Source organism: Carcharodon carcharias, chromosome 2 (genome assembly GCF_017639515.1).
Source record: "Carcharodon carcharias isolate sCarCar2 chromosome 2, sCarCar2.pri, whole genome shotgun sequence".
NCBI lineage: Eukaryota > Metazoa > Chordata > Chondrichthyes > Lamniformes > Lamnidae > Carcharodon > Carcharodon carcharias.
Genome location: NC_054468.1, coordinates 18,400,762 through 18,418,390, shown reverse-complemented (window position 1 = coordinate 18,418,390; position 17,629 = coordinate 18,400,762). Strand labels below are relative to the sequence as shown.

The 17,629-nt window shown below is 41.6% G+C and overlaps 2 protein-coding genes across 2 annotated transcripts in view; one reads left to right on the top strand and one right to left on the bottom strand.

Annotated features, from left to right (window-relative positions):
- The window catches only part of LOC121270800 (mediator of RNA polymerase II transcription subunit 12-like protein), a 604,195-nt gene that overhangs the window by 303,794 nt on the left and 282,772 nt on the right, over positions 1 to 17,629 (top strand). The gene's annotated exons all lie outside the window — the stretch shown is intronic.
- LOC121270840 (P2Y purinoceptor 14-like) lies at positions 3,583 to 10,129 on the bottom strand. The gene is made up of 2 exons (XM_041176364.1): positions 9,545 to 10,129; positions 3,583 to 6,687 (listed from the first exon to the last, which is right to left on the bottom strand). The coding sequence occupies exon 2, from the start codon at positions 6,670 to 6,672 to the stop codon at positions 5,734 to 5,736; it is 939 nt and encodes a 312-aa protein (XP_041032298.1). The 5' UTR covers positions 6,673 to 6,687; positions 9,545 to 10,129; the 3' UTR covers positions 3,583 to 5,733.

The following is a 17,629-nucleotide window of genomic DNA, read 5'->3' as shown; positions in this document are numbered from 1 at the left end:
CATCCTGGTAAACCTGCTTTGCACCCTCTCCAATGCCTCCATATCCTTCTGGTAATGTGGTGACCAGAATTGCACACAATATTCCAATTGTGGCCTAACCAAGGTTCTATACAGCTGCAGCTTGACTTCCCAGCTTTTATACTCAATATTCCTACCAATGAAGACAAGCATGCCATATGCCTTCCTGACTACCTTATCCACCTGCGTTGCCACTTTCAGTGACCTGTGGACCTGTACACCCAGATCCCTCTGCCCATTGATGCACTTAAGGGTTCTGCCATTTACTGTATAATTCCTACCTGTATTAGACCTTCCAAAATGCATTACCTCACATTTGTCCGGATTAAACTCCATCTGCCATTTCTCCACCCAAGTCTCCAACCAACCTATATCCCGTTGTATCTTTTGACAATCCTCTTCACTATCTGCAACTCTTCCAACCTTAGTGTTGTCTGCAAACTTACTAATTAGCCCAGTTACATTTTCCTCCAAATCATTTACGTATACCACAAACAGCAAAGGTCCTAGTACTGATCCTTGCGGAACACCACTAGTCACAGCTCTCCATTCAGAAAAGCACCCTTCTGCTGCTACCCTCTGTCTTCTATGACCAAGCCAATTCTGTATCCATCCCGCCAGCTCACCTCTGATACCGTGCAACTTTACCTTCGGTACCAGTCTGCCATGAGGGACCTTGTCAAAGGCCTTACTGAAATCCATGTATATAACATCCACTGCCCTTCCATCGTCGATCATCTTTGTCACTTCCTCGAAAAACTCGATCAAGTTAGTGAGACACAACTTCCCTTTCACAAAACCATGCTGCCTGTCACTAATACACCCATTTGTTTCCAAATGGTAGTAAATCCTATCACGAAGAATCTTCTCCAATAATTTCCCCACCACTGACATAAGGCTCACTGGCCTGTAATTTCCTGTATTATCCCTGCTACCCTTCTTAAACAATGGAATAACATTGGCCATTCTCCAATCCTCTGGGACCTCACCCGTAGCCAGTGAGGATACAAAGATTTCTGTCAGGGCCCCATCAATCTCCTCCCTTGCCTCCCTCAGTACTCTGGGGTAGATCCCATCTGGCCCTGGGGACTTATCCACCTTAATATTCTTCAAGACGCCTAACACCTCCTCTTTTTATCTCAACATGATCCAGGCTATCTACACACTCTTCCCTAGACAAATCGACCGCTAAGTCCTTCTCTTTGGTGAATACTGATGAGAAATATTCATTTAGTATCTCTCCCATTTCTTCTGGCTCCACACACAGATTCCCACCTCTGTCCCTGAGTGGGCCCACCCTTTCCCTGGCTACCCTCTTGCTTTTTACATATGTATAAAAGGCGTTGGGATTTTCCTTAATCCTGGTTGCCAGTGACTTTTCATAACCCCTTTTAGCCCTCCGGACTCCTTGCTTAAGTTTCTTTCTACTTTCTTTGTATTCTCCACGGGCTTCATCTGTTCCCAGCCTTCTAGCCCTATGAATGCTTCCCTTTTCTTTTTGTCTAATCTCACAATATCCTTTGTAATCCAAGGTTCCTGAAACTTGCCATGCTTATCCTTCATCCTAGCAGGAACATACCGGTCCTGAATTCTTATCAACTGACGTTTGAAAGCCCCCCACTTGTCAGTTGTTGATTTGCCCTCAAACATCCGGCTCCAGTCTAGATTCCTCAGTTCCTGCCTAATATTGTTATAATTAGTCCTCCCCCAATTAAGCACCTTAACCCGAGGACTCCTGTTATCCTTATCCACCAGTACCTTGAAACTTGGAGTGTGATAGTAATAGGGGTTTCCCTTGACTGCTTGAAGATTAAAAAGAGTGTGAATGTCAGAATCAGTTATTTCAGGCTCTTTCACATTATGTACTTCGAACATCTTTGCTGGCTGGTTACTTGGCAGTCTGGACTTAGCTCTGTACTGCTTTGTCAAATGTCCTATTTTGTGACAGTAATAGCACTCGGCCTCCTTAAGTCTACATGTTTCAGGAGTGTGGTTCCCCCACATTGGTAACATTTCAACTTCAGGATCATTGTCTGCCTCTGGTATATTTTTTCGATTTCTGGGTGATTGGGAATGATTCCTGTTTCGTGGTTGTCTGCAGTTTTGGTGCCGTACCTGCCTGCCGTTTCCCACCCTAACTGGCACCATTTTTGCAAGCTCTGTAGCTCCTGCGAATCTTTTTCAGTGCTTTCCACGGCCAGCGCTACCTCCATTGCTCATTAAGAATTTATACCAACTTCTGCCAGCAATCGACGCTGAATGGCATCGTTGCACACGCCACAAACTAACCAGTCCCAGTAGCATGTCATTCAAGGTCTCTCCAAAATCACAATGCTCTGACAACTGCTTCAACTTAGCAATGTAAGTTGTGATCGATTCACCTGGGGCACCTACCTTTGTATTAAATTTGAATCATTGCGCAGTGACTGATGTTTCGGGCTGAAAATGGCCCTTCACTAAATCCACGAGCTCACTGAATGATTTGCAATCGGGCGCGCTTGGGGCTGTGAGACTGCAGATCAGATTGTAAGTTTGACTCCCACAGATGCTGAAGAGAATTGCTTTGCACATTGCCTCCTCCCCTATTTTGTTGGCTTGGAAATAAAGCCCGAGGAGCTCAATGCATTGACTCCAGTCCTCCACGGAGGCGTCAAATGTGTTGATCCTCCCAAAGAAAGGCATCCTGGTGAGTATATATATATTTTTCTTTCTTTAAAATGAGATACTCTCAGTTGTAGGGCGAGAGGCAGTGGCAGGATCATTTATCCTCATCGCCAGATGTAGGGATGTGCTATTGAGAGGCTTCTTTATCTGAAAAATGAACTTTATTTACAGAGCTGCTGGATTAGTTGCAGGCCTTTAGCAAGGCTACAATACACTTTCTAGACTAGGAAAATTCCATCCCTTATAAACTTCCCTGTGCTTGGTGCTGATTGGCTCTTCTGACCATGTGACCCTTACTCAGTAAGGCTGACTTTAAAGCAACAATCATCACAGGAAATAAGAAGTTTGAAGCAGTAGAATGCAGCTGTCAGATTGTTTTAAAGAAAGACAGCTGGCATATTGATGTCCATTATCTAGTCCAGTCCCATGCCAGTGCGGAAATAGCCTGTGAAGTTGTCTCATCACATGAACTGCAGTCGTCCAAGGGGCCAACCTTTCCAGGGTAATGAGGCATGGACAATAAATTATGGCCTGGCTAGGGTCACTGACCCTTCCAAACGTGTGTGACCTTTGCTACCTAGATAGACAATGACAGAAGGCGCATGGGATCACCACCACCTGCAAGTTCCTCTCCAAGCCACACATCCATCCTGACTTGGAAATATATGCCCTCCCTTCGCTGTCACTGGTCAAAATCCTGGAAGCCCCTTCTTAACAGCACTGTGGGTGTACCTACACCAATTGAACCACAGTGGTTCAAGGTGAGCCACCTTCTCAAGGGCCGTTAAGGATGAGCAACAATTGTCAGCCTTGCCAGCGACACCCTCATCCCAGGAAAGAATAAAAATCCCAAGAGGCTGAAAGTTGGGATGACAGATGTGATGATAACCCAATAGGGCATTTCTCATAAATTAGCGTTTAATTTGAATCTCTAAGTACAGCATTGAAGCAATATGTTAGCAACAGCAAGAAAACGTTAAAGCATTCGAATAAACCTTAGGAGTTTCTTGTGCATTTTAATGCTGTTGAATATTGTTGCATTTCTCCTGAATCTCACCAGAATGAGATTCCAGGGAGTCCAGCAGCTGCCTGGTACTTTGCTGCTTGTGAGACCAAAAGCTAGAGAATAGATAGACAATTCATTACAGAAGGCATCATTTGACTCTTACCCAGACTGTTTCCATTCCTGGCCCAGAATTATACCTTCCATGAGATCAGTGAACTCAGCACAGACCAAGAATTGACCCTGTCATCATTTTCAGTTTCACAGCCCTTGTGTGCAACACTAGTTTACTCAGTGAAGCAACAGGGAAACTGCACTTCTGCGCTTTGCTCTTTCACTTGCTACAGAAAGTTTAAGGAAAACAATCTGGTGTTATTTCTGTACAGCATTTTGTTATTTTACATTGGGTCACAAAATTGAAACTCGTATTCAGGGTGCTAGTCTGTTTATGCTCACCATTGCTGTTCCGCTATGTGGAAGACATGATAAAAGAAGCTTGAGATGAAGTACAGAAAGGTGTCGACGTAGGAGGTCACTTGGTGAAGATAGTGAGATTTGCAGATGATCAGATCCAAGTGGCTAGCACATCAGAAGATCTACAGATAGACTGAGTGAAGTGTTAAAAGCTCACGGAATGAAAATTAATGTAAAAAAGACAAAGTTATGAAGATTAGGACAAATTATGGAAGGAAAGCAGAGGTCAAGATAAATGATCAAAAGCTGGACCAAGTCTCACAATTTAAGTATCTGGGAAGCATCTCGTCAGAATTTGGTTACTGCCAGAAAGAAATCAGAGCTTGAATAGCAATAGCAAATAATGCATTCTACAAACATAAAGAATTGCGCAGCATAAGATTGAGTAGAGGTGTTAAGGAAAGAAGACCTGCTTTGTGATTTGGAGAAATCAGCAGAGGACCTACACAGACCACTATTAGCTCGGAATTTGCTATCAGTAGCCGTGGAATCTCTGTTCAATGAATTTACAATTGCCCACAGGCTTTGAATGGAGTTTCAATGCAGCAGCTTAGGGTAATCATTTTTGACACAGCGCTGTTGATGGGGGATCTGGGACCTGTGTGAAGAGGGAAAGCAACAACGCTTCAAGCAATTCGATTTAAGAATTCTTATTTGAGACATGCAGAGTCTAAGGAAGGAAGTTCAAGTTAGAATATTTAATTCAATGTGAAATTATTTACAGAAAGCCAAATAAGCCAGTGCATCACATAAAAGGAAATTGTCCTGGCATGCTGACCAGATCCGCATCCCCTTCACTCCATTCTGCTGCAAGAGGAAGGTAAGTAAGGAGTGGCCTGTGGAATGTGACTAGTGAGTAAAACAAAAAGGAAAATTATAATGTCTTAACATCAATGTAGGAGCTAAGAATAGAAAACAAGCAGCTGTCCCATTAATGTCTGGGTGTTTAAATATAGGTCAAAGTTTATTGCTACTGAAGAATATTTATGAGAAGCATTAATCAGCAATGTGATTCACGGCTTCCATCATTACTTTAGATGTCAGTAAATGTGCAGTCAGCTTCCCCCAGTGTCACAATAGAAGAAAATACAGGTAGTCAGACGGTGCTTTGTGGCCCTTATAAAGTAATAGGTTTTTCACGGCGGACTGTGTCTAGATTATGGATGTACATGTGTTCTCACCCATGTTTCAGTTTAGGAAAAGGGTTAGTGACATACATATGGTGCCCAATCTTGCTGGAAAATTAATGGTGTGATAACGGTGCACTGTTATTAATGTGCAAATTGGCAAGTCCAGGGTTTAAGAGAGAGAGACTGAGAATTGCAAATTTCCCAAATTTTCGGGTTGATTTACGTCGCTTGGACGTTTGCTTTGTGTGACTAGTTGCTTGGGTAGGTTTTTGAAACTGCTCCTGCTGTCTCTCCAATATGGAGCAGTCAAGGGCTTAACATAGCATTTGTAGTAAAATCTAATGATTTGGCTGAGGGAACCAGTAGGAACTTGGAGGTGATTGCTTTGTTAGAGCTGGATGGTTAAGTGCACGTATATTTGGCAGTGAATTCCAATGTCTTCACTTAAGACATTTCTATTTCGAGATCTTGTTTTACTCGCATCCTTTTAAACAGCAGCTTGGTGAATAACTTGCAGAGCAAGAAATAGATGATTGGGTCAAGGCAAACATTAAATGCACATAGAAACTGAGAGATCTCCTTTGCATAATACAATGCGAATGTTGCACACTTTCCCTGATCACGGATTTTATCATTGATGAGTCTGACAACATGATAAGGCACAAAGCAGACGATGAAGACTCCCATGATGCTGAATATGTTACGATTTGCTTTCTTTTTCACGTTGCTGGAGTCCTTTTGGAATTTTTGATCGGACCAGTATACTTTTTTTAAGATGGCCGAATAACACACAATGAGGAGGACAAAAGTCATCCAAAAAATAGCTCCGCATTTTATAATGACGAATTTGTGCCAATTTTTACCGAGCTGGTTTTTCAACTGATGACACTGTGCTGCAGTTTCCTTTGTGGGTGTCTTGTTTGTCCAAATGATGCTGGGAAGCGCAGAGCCCATCATTACGACCCAACAGCCTGCACTAATGACCTTGGCAAAGATGATCCTTTGCACCATGAGGTTTCTCATGGGCCATACTATCTTCAAATACCTGTCGAAACTGATGAGGCCGAGGAACATTATGCTCAGGTACATGCTGCTATAGAAGAACACGAGAGTGTAACGACACGCAAATGCTTTCAGCTGCCAGGGTCCAAGACTTGAATCAGACAGGATTTTAAAAGGAAGCGTGATGAGCATCATCACATCAGCGGTGACGATGTTCTTGAGATAAACCACAAAGCTGGATTGACTTGGAATGTGACAGAAGATCCAGGCAGCCAGTGAGTTCAGCAGTAACCCTCCAATAAAAACCGAGAAATACAAAACTGGGAGAGTCAGCTTCGTCACTGCAGTGTTCGTCAAGTCTGTGCAGTTGCTTGTGTTCATTTCTGTATTTTTATTCTGAAAAACAAATTTATTATTGTTTAGGCCAAGCATTTTAGAAACAATGTTTGAAAGTGAATTGTTTTAGTTAGGATTCTACTGTTTGCATATAGGCAAACAGGATTTTAAAAAATTCATTTCTGGGATGTGGGTGTCACTGGCTAGGCCAGATTTTACTGCCCATCCCTAATTGTTCTTGGTGGTGAGCTGCTTTCTTGATGAGCTGCAGTCCATGTGGTGTAGGTATACCCACAGTGCTATTAGGGAGGGAGTTCCAGTTTTTTGACCCAGTGACAGTGAAGGAACAGCAATATAATTCTAAGTCATGATGGTGAGAGGCTTTGAACTTCCAAGTGATGGTATTTAGGAATAGAAATTCCGTTTGGATCAACGAGTCTACCTGATTTGAATGAATCATAACCCCTATCTCTTCATAGCCCTCACTCCTCTCTCCTATCCAGAAACACACCTATTGCATTATTTTATGCAAATATTCAATTGCGAGCCATAATTGTTGAATAACTGAAAGCAGTCACTTCTGTCCAGATTTGATTTCATGTCACCTATTGAGTATCATCTTTCCACCTTGAAACATCAGTTTTTTTTAATGTTTTGCATTTCTAAAGCCTAGAATGAACTACTCTCTAGTAATGAACTGGAGATTAATTTGTTTTGTCTGGGCCCTTACCATGTGATAAAACAGATTGGTAAAAGTTTTTTTTTGCAAGGTAAGCTAGAATTGTACTTCAATAGAGTTTTGTTAGCCTTGGAGGGAGAAAAATAAAGACTTGCATTTTTATGTAGCATCTTTCATGACCTCAGGGGATCTGGAAGCATTTTACAGGCAATAGAGTGCTTTTCTTTTGAAGCGAAGTGATGGCTGTAGTATTCTACACTTTAGTATTTTGTTCTGTTGAAAGTTCATTAAATCCTTGATCCAATGGTTGTTTCAGTGCTGTGCATTTCAGGGAATGTTTCCTGATATTTCTGACCAGCTAATAAATGTGGAAGGCAGCTTGACATGTCAAAAATAAAGTGAAGCCTTTTAAAATATTTTTGCATATCTTGTAAAGTAACTGCCTGGAAAGGAGACAACAGTTGCCGCTGGACCACTTGCACATTGACCTCTCTTGAAGCATGTTATGTGGATATGCCAAATTATCAGTGATTCAAATTACAGGAACTTCAATTGATAGCAATTCTTGCTTGCAAAAGGAGAAATGTATTGATGCACCAGTAAACCCCATAGTTACTGCTACATAATGCTACTTAAATATTGGGTCTATTTGAATACCCATTTGCAAAGCAATGTACCATTATTTATGGGATCCTGATGTGTAAAAATGTTGACTGATGTAGCCAATGCTCTTCCAATGTAACCATTGTCTTCGAAGCTCTTTGAGGAGGTTCAGATATGTGACATAAGATGTTTTATTTCAGTGCCAAGAGAATCCTTGTCACTTTGTGGGGTCTGATTTCATAACACGTTTCCCACAATGCCACTGACTGCAGGAAAGTATTTATTTGAATATCTCAATTTTTAAAATCAAATTGAAAGCCATTTTTTAAAATATTCGGGTTCACGTAACAAATTCTGACCCTGGCATTTCCTTTTTGATATCATTGTACTTCCCTCAGTTAGATCACAGCCTTCGTTAGGTTTTGGTACTGCTGTACTAGAATCCTACAGAGGGCACTGTTTTCTCATCATTGATGTAACTAGCAAACCCCAATTTGTCAGGGCTATCGTGAAGGATTTTTTTATGTTAACCACTTGTTAACCTTTATGTGAGTATCTCATGTCAAAAATATATTGATCCTCAAGAATATGAACCAGTGGATCTGGAAATATGAACATATCGAGTATTTTTTTATTTGCTGGAAGACCCAAGGCAAAGTATTTACTAAGTACAAATAAATGCTAAAAATATGAAAAGAGTAGTGTTGCAATGGACTGGTGAGTCTAAGAACATGCAAATGTGTGATCACTCAAGATAGCCTTCTGCCTGATAATTCGGCAAAGAAACTCTGAGGAATGGGCGTTGTGCTTTACTGGCATTCCAGCCCACTGCACCATTGTGTCGCTTGTTTCTCTATCACTCTTCTCCCTGTCCACTCCTTGCGGAATCTCTGGCCCAATTCTCAGGTCCGAATGTTTGTCCAGTATCCTGGGTTCTTCCCCTCACCCTCTTCTTGCCCCTCCCTAGTTCAGGGACATCTGGCTAGTTATGGAACCTGTAGCTCGCAGCAGCTGAGTACTCCACACAGCCTGTCTTTCACTCCTTCATTTTCCAGGTGCTTTGTGGCTCAGTTGTTCACCCCCATAACCGGGAGAGCCCAAGAGCCATGTTACACAGCATCCAATATCAAAATAGAGTTAAATGGCGAAACCCCACAGACCTATCTTGGTTTTTTTATATGAAGAATTTATCTAGACTTGTGTCCTTACACCTCCTCTATTCCCAGAAGTTGCAGTTTGATTGCCAGCTCATTCCTGTTTTAGTTTATTGCGCACAACTGCTTTCTAATTTGAAATTTTGCTACTTGCTTTTCAAACCACACAAGGGCATTATTCAACCACATTCCTACATAGAGCATCAGAACATGGAACTAGACCCTTGTGTCTGACACTCAGTCCTTCAATATTTATCTAGTCAGCATGTTGGGGGTTGTGACGAAGGATTCTACTCTGAATATTAACCTGCCTTTGTCTTTCAAATGTTGACTGATCTCTGTAATTTCAACGTGTTTTTATACATTTACTAATTTCTTTCTCCTCATAAACTTGGTGTTATACTCTTGCAATGATACAAATCACAACATCCCTTGTTTTCTCAACTTACACAGAGGGAAAAAAATGCAAATGAGAACTTACTTAGGATCAGCTGCAGATCTTGATGTTTTCTGTAAACCTTCGCAGATGATGATCCTTTTGACAATTTCCTCAGCATGCACTTCTAACACCAAATGAATCCAAAGCAGCTGAAGTTGAAGCTTAAATAAAAGGAAGAGAGATTATTGTACAGCCCAAAGCCATTGCATAAATTTGCTGGTTGGTGGAGTAACAGAAAAAGTGTAAGCAGATGGTAGATGGCAACCGTCTATCAAACTGGTGTGGTAGGTGGGGTTGCTGTTCCTCAGATGTCACACTTTTCAGGAAGTTATGACTTCCTTTATAATCTTAAACAGGGCAGTTTCTAGAACGTGTTGTTGATTGTCAACATCAGTTTGACGCCCTGTTCGTAGACATTGGCGCTCAGTGCCCCCAATATGTAGCTCTTGGGCTCTTTGTCAAACTTTCCTTTGGATATCACGGATGGACCTTGTACAAATGGGGAACTTCCAATGAGTTGCTGATTAAATCTTGGGGATTGTTTTCCAAGTGGGAAAAAAAGTGTCAAGTAGAATTACTCCTTAAATTTCTGTTTGCGCACTTTCTCGCTTGGAGGATTTCAAAGACTAGACTAAGGTTAAGCTGCAGGCAACATCTTTCACAACCTGCACTGTGCTTTATAGCCAATGAAACGCTTTTGCAATCTAGTCACTATTGCAGTGCGGGAAATGAGGCTGTCAGTTTTCACACAGGAAGCTGCACTTTGTGATTGTGACCAGATAATTTGTTTTTCAATTATGTTGTTTGAAGGATAGATATTGACCAAGACATTGGGGATAAATCCCATACTCTTTTTTTCTTAAACGTAGTGCCTGAGAGAGTAGGATAGGTCTTGTTTTAACATTTCATCCTAAAGGTGGCACCTCTGACAGTGCAGTATTCCCTCAGTACTGGTACTAGAATGTCATGTTGGCTTATTTTCTCAAGTCTCTGGAGTGGGACTTCAAGCCACTACTGTCTGTCTGAGGCAAGATTGCTACCAACTGAGTTATGGCTGATGGGTTAGCAATGGGAACACTGAAGAAAGATGAAGGGGGAAAAGATGCCTCAAATACGATAGTGTTGTCTTCCCCTTTTGTATCTGCAGAATAGGAAATTGGAACATGAAAAGATGATTTCACCAATATCCAGGCAATAGCAATTGTTTTATGAATGGTAAAACTGAGAGGCTTGGTGTAGTTAGAACCATATCTTCAAAAACAATATTTTCTTTTAAAATTTCAAAGGACATTGCATTTTTGGACATGGATTTTTTTAAAGAAAGTTCACCCTGGACTGTGAGCAAGCAAGCCTTTTCTAAGAAATCACCTGACGTTCATGGCAATTGAGGAGAGCTTTTGTTTATTTGAACTGCATCACTTTAATTGATGGGGAAAAAACTGTTTTAAAGGCAAAGACGTGGTGATTTACTGGAAATCACCTGACGGAGGAGCTTCAAGTTCTTAGTTTGTATTTTTGAACTCATTTGGGAATGAACTGAGAAAGTGAAGTTGCCCAACTCACATTCTACTTTCCTTGCCTGAAATAAAGTGGTTATCAGTATCTAGCTAGGAATCCTCATCTCAGTGGAATTTGTCTGCCTTTGGAAACCTGAGCAGCTGAGACGAGTAGGCTTGATCCAGTTCTATTTTTCACCACCGTAGCTCCATTGGCGAGAACCTCCAAGCATCTGCTGGGACTAATGACCTGTCTTCACATGAGGGAGCTCAGGATCGAGTGACGAAACCCTCCAAACTTTGTCCTTTGTTTTATAAGTCTTTTCTTCAACTGCCCATCTCTGCAGCGACTCTTTTTGTCTGTTGTTTGTGTGTGCGCTTGCGCTGAGGAATTTTAAAAGGGATAGATAATTTGTAATCTGTAAACTATGTGTTAACCAGTTCTTGCAACTTGTTTTAAAAAAAAAGCTTCACTTTATAATAAATTAATTATTGAGTTTATTGAAAGAAGCCCGGTTAAAGTCTCTTTTATTCTTCTGCGTCTGACAATAGCGAAGGTAAATCATTGGCCAATCTGGTGAGTGAGTTAAACATTTACACGAATGGTGTGACCTGTGTAGCAGTGGAGCTAGATGAACAGCACACTCCTCCCAACCCAGTCATAAAAGTTATGGACAAATTGAAAGCTGTCAAAAAGACAGAACAATGGAAAGAGAAGAAGCTGCAATTGCCACCATCTATTGATGCTCTATTTTGTTCTTCATTCAGGGGGTCTTGGTGGGGCTGGCTATCAATCTAGACACTCTCACCTCGGGAATCAATCCAGGATTAATCTCACATTGATCCAGAATTTCCTGAAGCAGCGTACTTGGCAAGTTACACTGAAATATACACCAAACTTCAAATCAGCAAGTTGTGACAATTTTTCCTGAGAATTTCATCATCAGGAGCTGGGATGTAAAAACCAAAGTTAAACGTGACCATATCAGTGTCTAAGCAAAGCACCAAATTTGCAACATTTTCCTTCTTCGGGTCCCTGATGAAAATTAAAGTTGAAGCAAGCAAACCATCACTAAGCATTGAATGTTTGAGGATTTTTTAAATGTAAATTATTCTTATGCAATGAAGATGCATTCAAAGGTAGAGAAAATACAGTTCCATTGTCATTGAGGAAAATCGTCAGCAATACTTCTGGCACGCTGGGAGACCTTTCAAAGTGATATTGGGATTCTGCTTGTGGTAGGCAGGTAGAGAGAAATTTTAATGAACGGAAACCAGAGCACTATAGACGCTGGGAATCCGAAACTAAATCGAAAACCCCGGGAACACTCAGCAGGCCTGAGAGCATCCCACAGAACTGAGGAAACACTCAATACTCGAACTCCAACCTGTGTGTTCTCACCAAATGTTGTCTGAACTATTGCAGGTGTGGAGGGTTTTAAATGATGGGGTATCTGCCTCAGTAATCACTCCATATAATGTGTTCTAATAATCCTGAGCGACAACTTCCCCTTTCATTCTTCTGTTGATAATCCGGACTCTATGTCTCATTGTTCCCACTTTTTTGCCAAAGGGGTAACAATCTATCCATATTTACCGTCTCAAAACTCTTGCGAAAGATCGCTACCTCTTAACTGCCATTGCGATTAAAAAAAAGGCTCTCTTGCTTTGCATATTAAAATGGTATTCTTTGCTGTACAGTTTTCCATGACTCCAATGATCTTATTATTGAATGCCCAAACTTGCATGAAATATCATCAACTTTATATTTAACATGATTGTTTTATTGTTTATAATTTCAGTTGCCTTACTATTGATTCTTCTACATGCAATCCAATCTGCTCGTCACACTTTAGGAGGGTTGTGAACATCATTGAGATGGTGGAGAAGAGATTTACTAGAATGATTGCAGGGATGGGGCGGGGGTGGGGGTGGATTTTAGTTAGAAGGTTATGTTGGAAAAGTGGGGCTGTTCTCCTTGGAGCAATTAAGGGGAGATTTGATAGAAGTGTAGAAGATTACAAGATGGGTTTGGATAAGGCAGACAAGGGAAAACACTGTTCACGTTTGCTGATAGAACAAGGACTAGGGGACAGAGAAAATGATGGCTTCGGGCAAGAGGTGGAGGGGGAATGTGAGGAGGAACTTTTTTACCCATTGAGTGATAGTGACCTGGAACTCGCTGCCTACGAGGATGGTGGAAGCAGAAATAGTCAATGATTTCAAATGGAATTTGGAGGGGCAGTTGCAAGAAATAGACCTGAAGGGCAACAGTGATTGAGCAGCGGGAGTGGTACTGACTAGATTCCTCTGTGATGAGCTGACATAGACTCGTGCAGCCAATGGACTCTTTCTGTGCTGTAAATGATTCTATGACAATCCCATCAATAGACTGTATCCCTGGATGTTTCCGTTGTTGCATTTTATGAAGGATTTTATCTTTGGAAGTCTATTGCTTTCTTGTTTTCTTTTCCAGAAGTAGTTGTTATCTGGAACTGAGATTAGCATGTAATATTTTCCCAATCATGCTGCTTAAACGTCACCACCCATGTGGTTGTGAAAATTTGATATTCCGAATTTCCTTGCCCATTCCCTACCCTGAGGAGGGGACACAGTGAGGAGTAAAGAGTGGGAAACACTGAAAGCAGAATGAAACAATGTGCATCTAGATGGTGTTTCACAACATCTGGATGATTCAAAGCCAGCACTGCACTTTTTAAATTGTGCTCACTGTATCACCCAATTAGCACACACAAAGTCCGACAGCAACAATGTGATTAATGATAGGCTAACCTATTTTTGGTGATATTGTTTGAGGGATAAACATTTACCTTGAAGCAGGAGAACTCCCCCTGCTCCTCTTCAGAATGCATTGGAATTATTTGTGTGCACTTGAGAGAGTGGCAGGCCTCATTTTAACATGGAATCATAGAATGGTTACAGCACTGATGGAGGTCATTTGACTTATTGTGCCTGTACCTCTCTGAAAGAGCAATTCACTTGATGCCATGGCTTTTTCCCAATGCCCTGCAAGTTGTTCTTCTACAGATAGTGTTCCATCTCTGAAAGATGGAACCTCTGATAGTGCAGCATTCCCTCAGAAGTGCTCAGTTTATGTGTTTAAGTCTCTGGTGTGGGGCTTGAACCCACAACCACTGACTCAGGCATTAGTGCTACTGATCCAAGGCTGATGCTTAATAGGTGAACTGTAGGCTTATCACAGCACTTGGTTTACAGTATCAAAGATCTGTAGGTGATGCAGATGCAGACAATGCTACATGAGTGGGCCATTTTAAAAATATGTTTTTTGTTTTAGTTTGTGGCCATTTACTTATATCCTCATTCACGTTCATCTCTAAACAAGACAAAAAAGAGGCACATTATATTCAGGCTTTGCAGGTTTGTGAAAGTCAAGTACAATCTATTACTGGAAAATTAGCACTTGCTTCTCGAGGAGCTAGAAAATAAGAGATATTTCCATGTTGGAAAGCCAGTTACCTTTAATTTAAGTTTGGATGTTTTATGATCGAGCTTGTGCCGGCTGTTCAGGGACTTTGTCATATATAGCCAGTTTAGCTTTTGTAGAAGGAGCAAACGATTTGGCCAAGAGGGTTTTTATATCCATGACGACTTGGGGACTTGCTTTGTTGCAGCTGGGTGACCAATTGGATGTTTTAGTTGACTGTAATTTCTTGCCTTTTACTTGAGACAATTCCGTTCAGAGGCTTCTTTCTACTCGCATCTTTTTAAAAAGCAGCCTAGTGATTGACTTGCACAGAAGGATGTAGATAAAAGGGTCAAGGAAAGTGTTAAATGCACAGAGAAGCTGTGAAACCTCCTTTGCATAGTGCAGTGTGTTGTATGTGGAAGAGTCTCTCTGATCAGTTCGGCTGTTATCATAGGGGACTCTGATAATCTGATTAGACATAAAGCAGATGATGAAGACTCCCATGATGCTGAATATGTTATGATTTGCTTTCTTTTTCACGTCACTGGAGTCCTTTTGGAATTTTTGATCGGACCAATATATATTTTTTAAGATGGCTGAATAACACACAATGAGGAGAAAGAAAGTGATCCAGAAAATAACTTTGCATTTGAAAACCTTGAAATGGTGCCAAGCCTCACCCAACTCGTTTTTCAACTGATGGCACTGTGCTGCAGTTTTCTCTGTAGGGGTCTGATTTGTCAAAATAATGTTCGGTGTCACAGAGCCCATCATGAAGACCCCACAACCTGCACTGATGACTTGGGAAAAGATGACCTTTTGCACCATGAGGTTTCTCATGGGCCTTACTATCTTCAGATACCTGTCGAAACTGATGAGGCCAAGGAACATCATGCTCAGGTACATGCTGCTATAGAAGAGCACAAGATTATCATGACACGCAAATGCTTTCAACTGCCAGGGTCCAAGACGTGAATCAGACAGGATTTTTAAAATGATGGGGGTTGCTTACAGGGAACATTTGACTCTCCATCGGTCGGACACGGGACTGTTCTCCAACAACTTTCTTTCTCCCTACTTTTCCTGCCAGTTTTCTCCCCCATGTCCCTACCGTTTGCTTCTTGTGGGATGTTCTCTCATACTTTAGCTACTTCTCAGGTGCGACAACCTTGTCTACTTCTCTTGCTATCACCCTCTCACATCCCCATCCTTGTCCCGAGGTCTGTGGAAACATCTGCAACATTGCATCAGCCGAGAACCCAGCATCTCTATGACCAAGATCTTTGTAAATGCAGTTAAGAGGCAATCAGAGCTCAAAATAAGCCTGAATGTTATATTTATACTTCAAGCAACAACAGCACACTGAAAGAGAACCTACAAATCTATCTTCTCCTTAATTCAGATTCATGCTGCCCTATGCTTTGCCTCTTACCTGTTCAGGCAAAACTTTATTTTCTCTGTTGCTTCAATAAAGCAGCAGTTTACTTATTAGATTTTGAAACTCGTTTTTGCTTACGCTTATCCTAATTGATTTCACAATAAATATGTAAATATGTTTCCAACCGCACAAGTTGTTACTTATTACAAGCTCAGAATTGTAGAATTGTTTCCTTGTTTAATCCAAATTTTGTCATCATTGAATGACTTTGTGAGGAATTCTGAAAAGATTTTACCACAACTCCTACCTGCCCTTTTTAGAAGCCTGCTGACCTCTGCGTTTCCAACATACTTGGACAGATTTCCAATTTTTGGATTGTGCAGTATCTTTTATAGCAGCAACTTGATTTTCATTTCTATTCACTTGTACTTGCGTGTCAGGCAGCAAGCTGAGAAACCTACATTCTTAGGTTTTTACATTCTCTCTTATTCTTTGTAGTGTTGGCCATGCACCATTGCGATGACAGCAACGAGCTTACTTTTATCTTATTAAATAAAATTGATTAAATAAAATTGAAAATGAGCACCTACTGGGATCACCTTTGGATCGCAGTCCTTCCTACAATGCTTTCCTGATTATCCTTTCACAAGCTCTATCTTCTGAAAGTTTACAATTCTATCATGAGTAAGTCACCCTAAAACTTGGGGGGCGCTGTTGCTTCAGTAGAAGGAAGGAGGGCTGAGCCCTTCATTTGAATGTGTGACATTTATTTTGGAGCATGTAGAGTAACTGTGGGGTAAAAGGAGCCAGCAACGTAATTTCACCTTTATCTGATGAGACAGCCCTGATATTTTGGAGGATGTTACTATTTCCTGTTTTTTAGCCTGTAGAATAATCAGTGACTCAGGTTTTACTGTTTAATTAATATTCAACGTTATCTGTGAGAAGATGGTAGAGCAACGCCAAGTGAGGGGAAGATGTATGACTAAACTCAAGTATCCATAGCTTGCTGTCCGAGTTGCACCACTCTATCGTTGGGCAGAATTTAGCCCTTGGCTGGCGTGTGAGCCCCACCGGCTCGGCGGCGGGCAAGCAACTGAACCCCGCCGCTGAAACGGGGCCCACCGCCATTTTGAGTGGGCGAGCCTTACGGCCTGCTATGCTATGCGCTTCTGTGCAAGTTGGGGTGGGGGGGGAGGGAATCCCCAATTATCAAAGTGCGCATGCGTGTGAAAGAGCGCACTGCTCCCTGAGGCAAAGCCCTATCTCAGGGAGTGTAGTGAAAGGTAAGTAAAGTAAAAAAAAAGAGACATTTTAAAATTATTAACATGTCCCCCTCATGTGACAATGTCACACGAGATGGGACATGTTGATAACAAACGCATAAAGTTTATTAAATTTTTACAAAACGGGAAAGAAACTTCACCCCGCTAGTGGATGAAGTTTCATTAATAATCTAGAGGCCGCTGGGGCTCCTGGCCTGTCCGCCAGCCTTAAGGTTGGCCGGGCAGGGCGTTTAACTATCTTAATGAGCCTGTCAATGGCCTTAGTTGGCCATTGACAGGTCGGCGGGCGGACAGCTGATTTCACTGTGTGCCTGCCTTCCTTAAGATTTAAATGGCCCGGGATGACATCGGGGATTCCTCCCGAAATCATCCCGCGTCATTCCCTGCCCCCAGATCTCTGAGGGGAAAATCCTGGCCATTAGCTTTGTGAAGTAACATCTCACGGTCTTCTTCACTATCGAAATACATTAAACAGTGTGAAGCGCTGTAATTGTGCAGTGGACGTGACTTAAATTGCCA

Excerpts from the sequence above, each read along its gene's own strand:
- LOC121270840 (XM_041176364.1), bottom strand. The coding sequence starts at position 6,672 with ATGAACACAAGCAACTGCACAGACTTGACGAACACTGCAGTGACGAAG.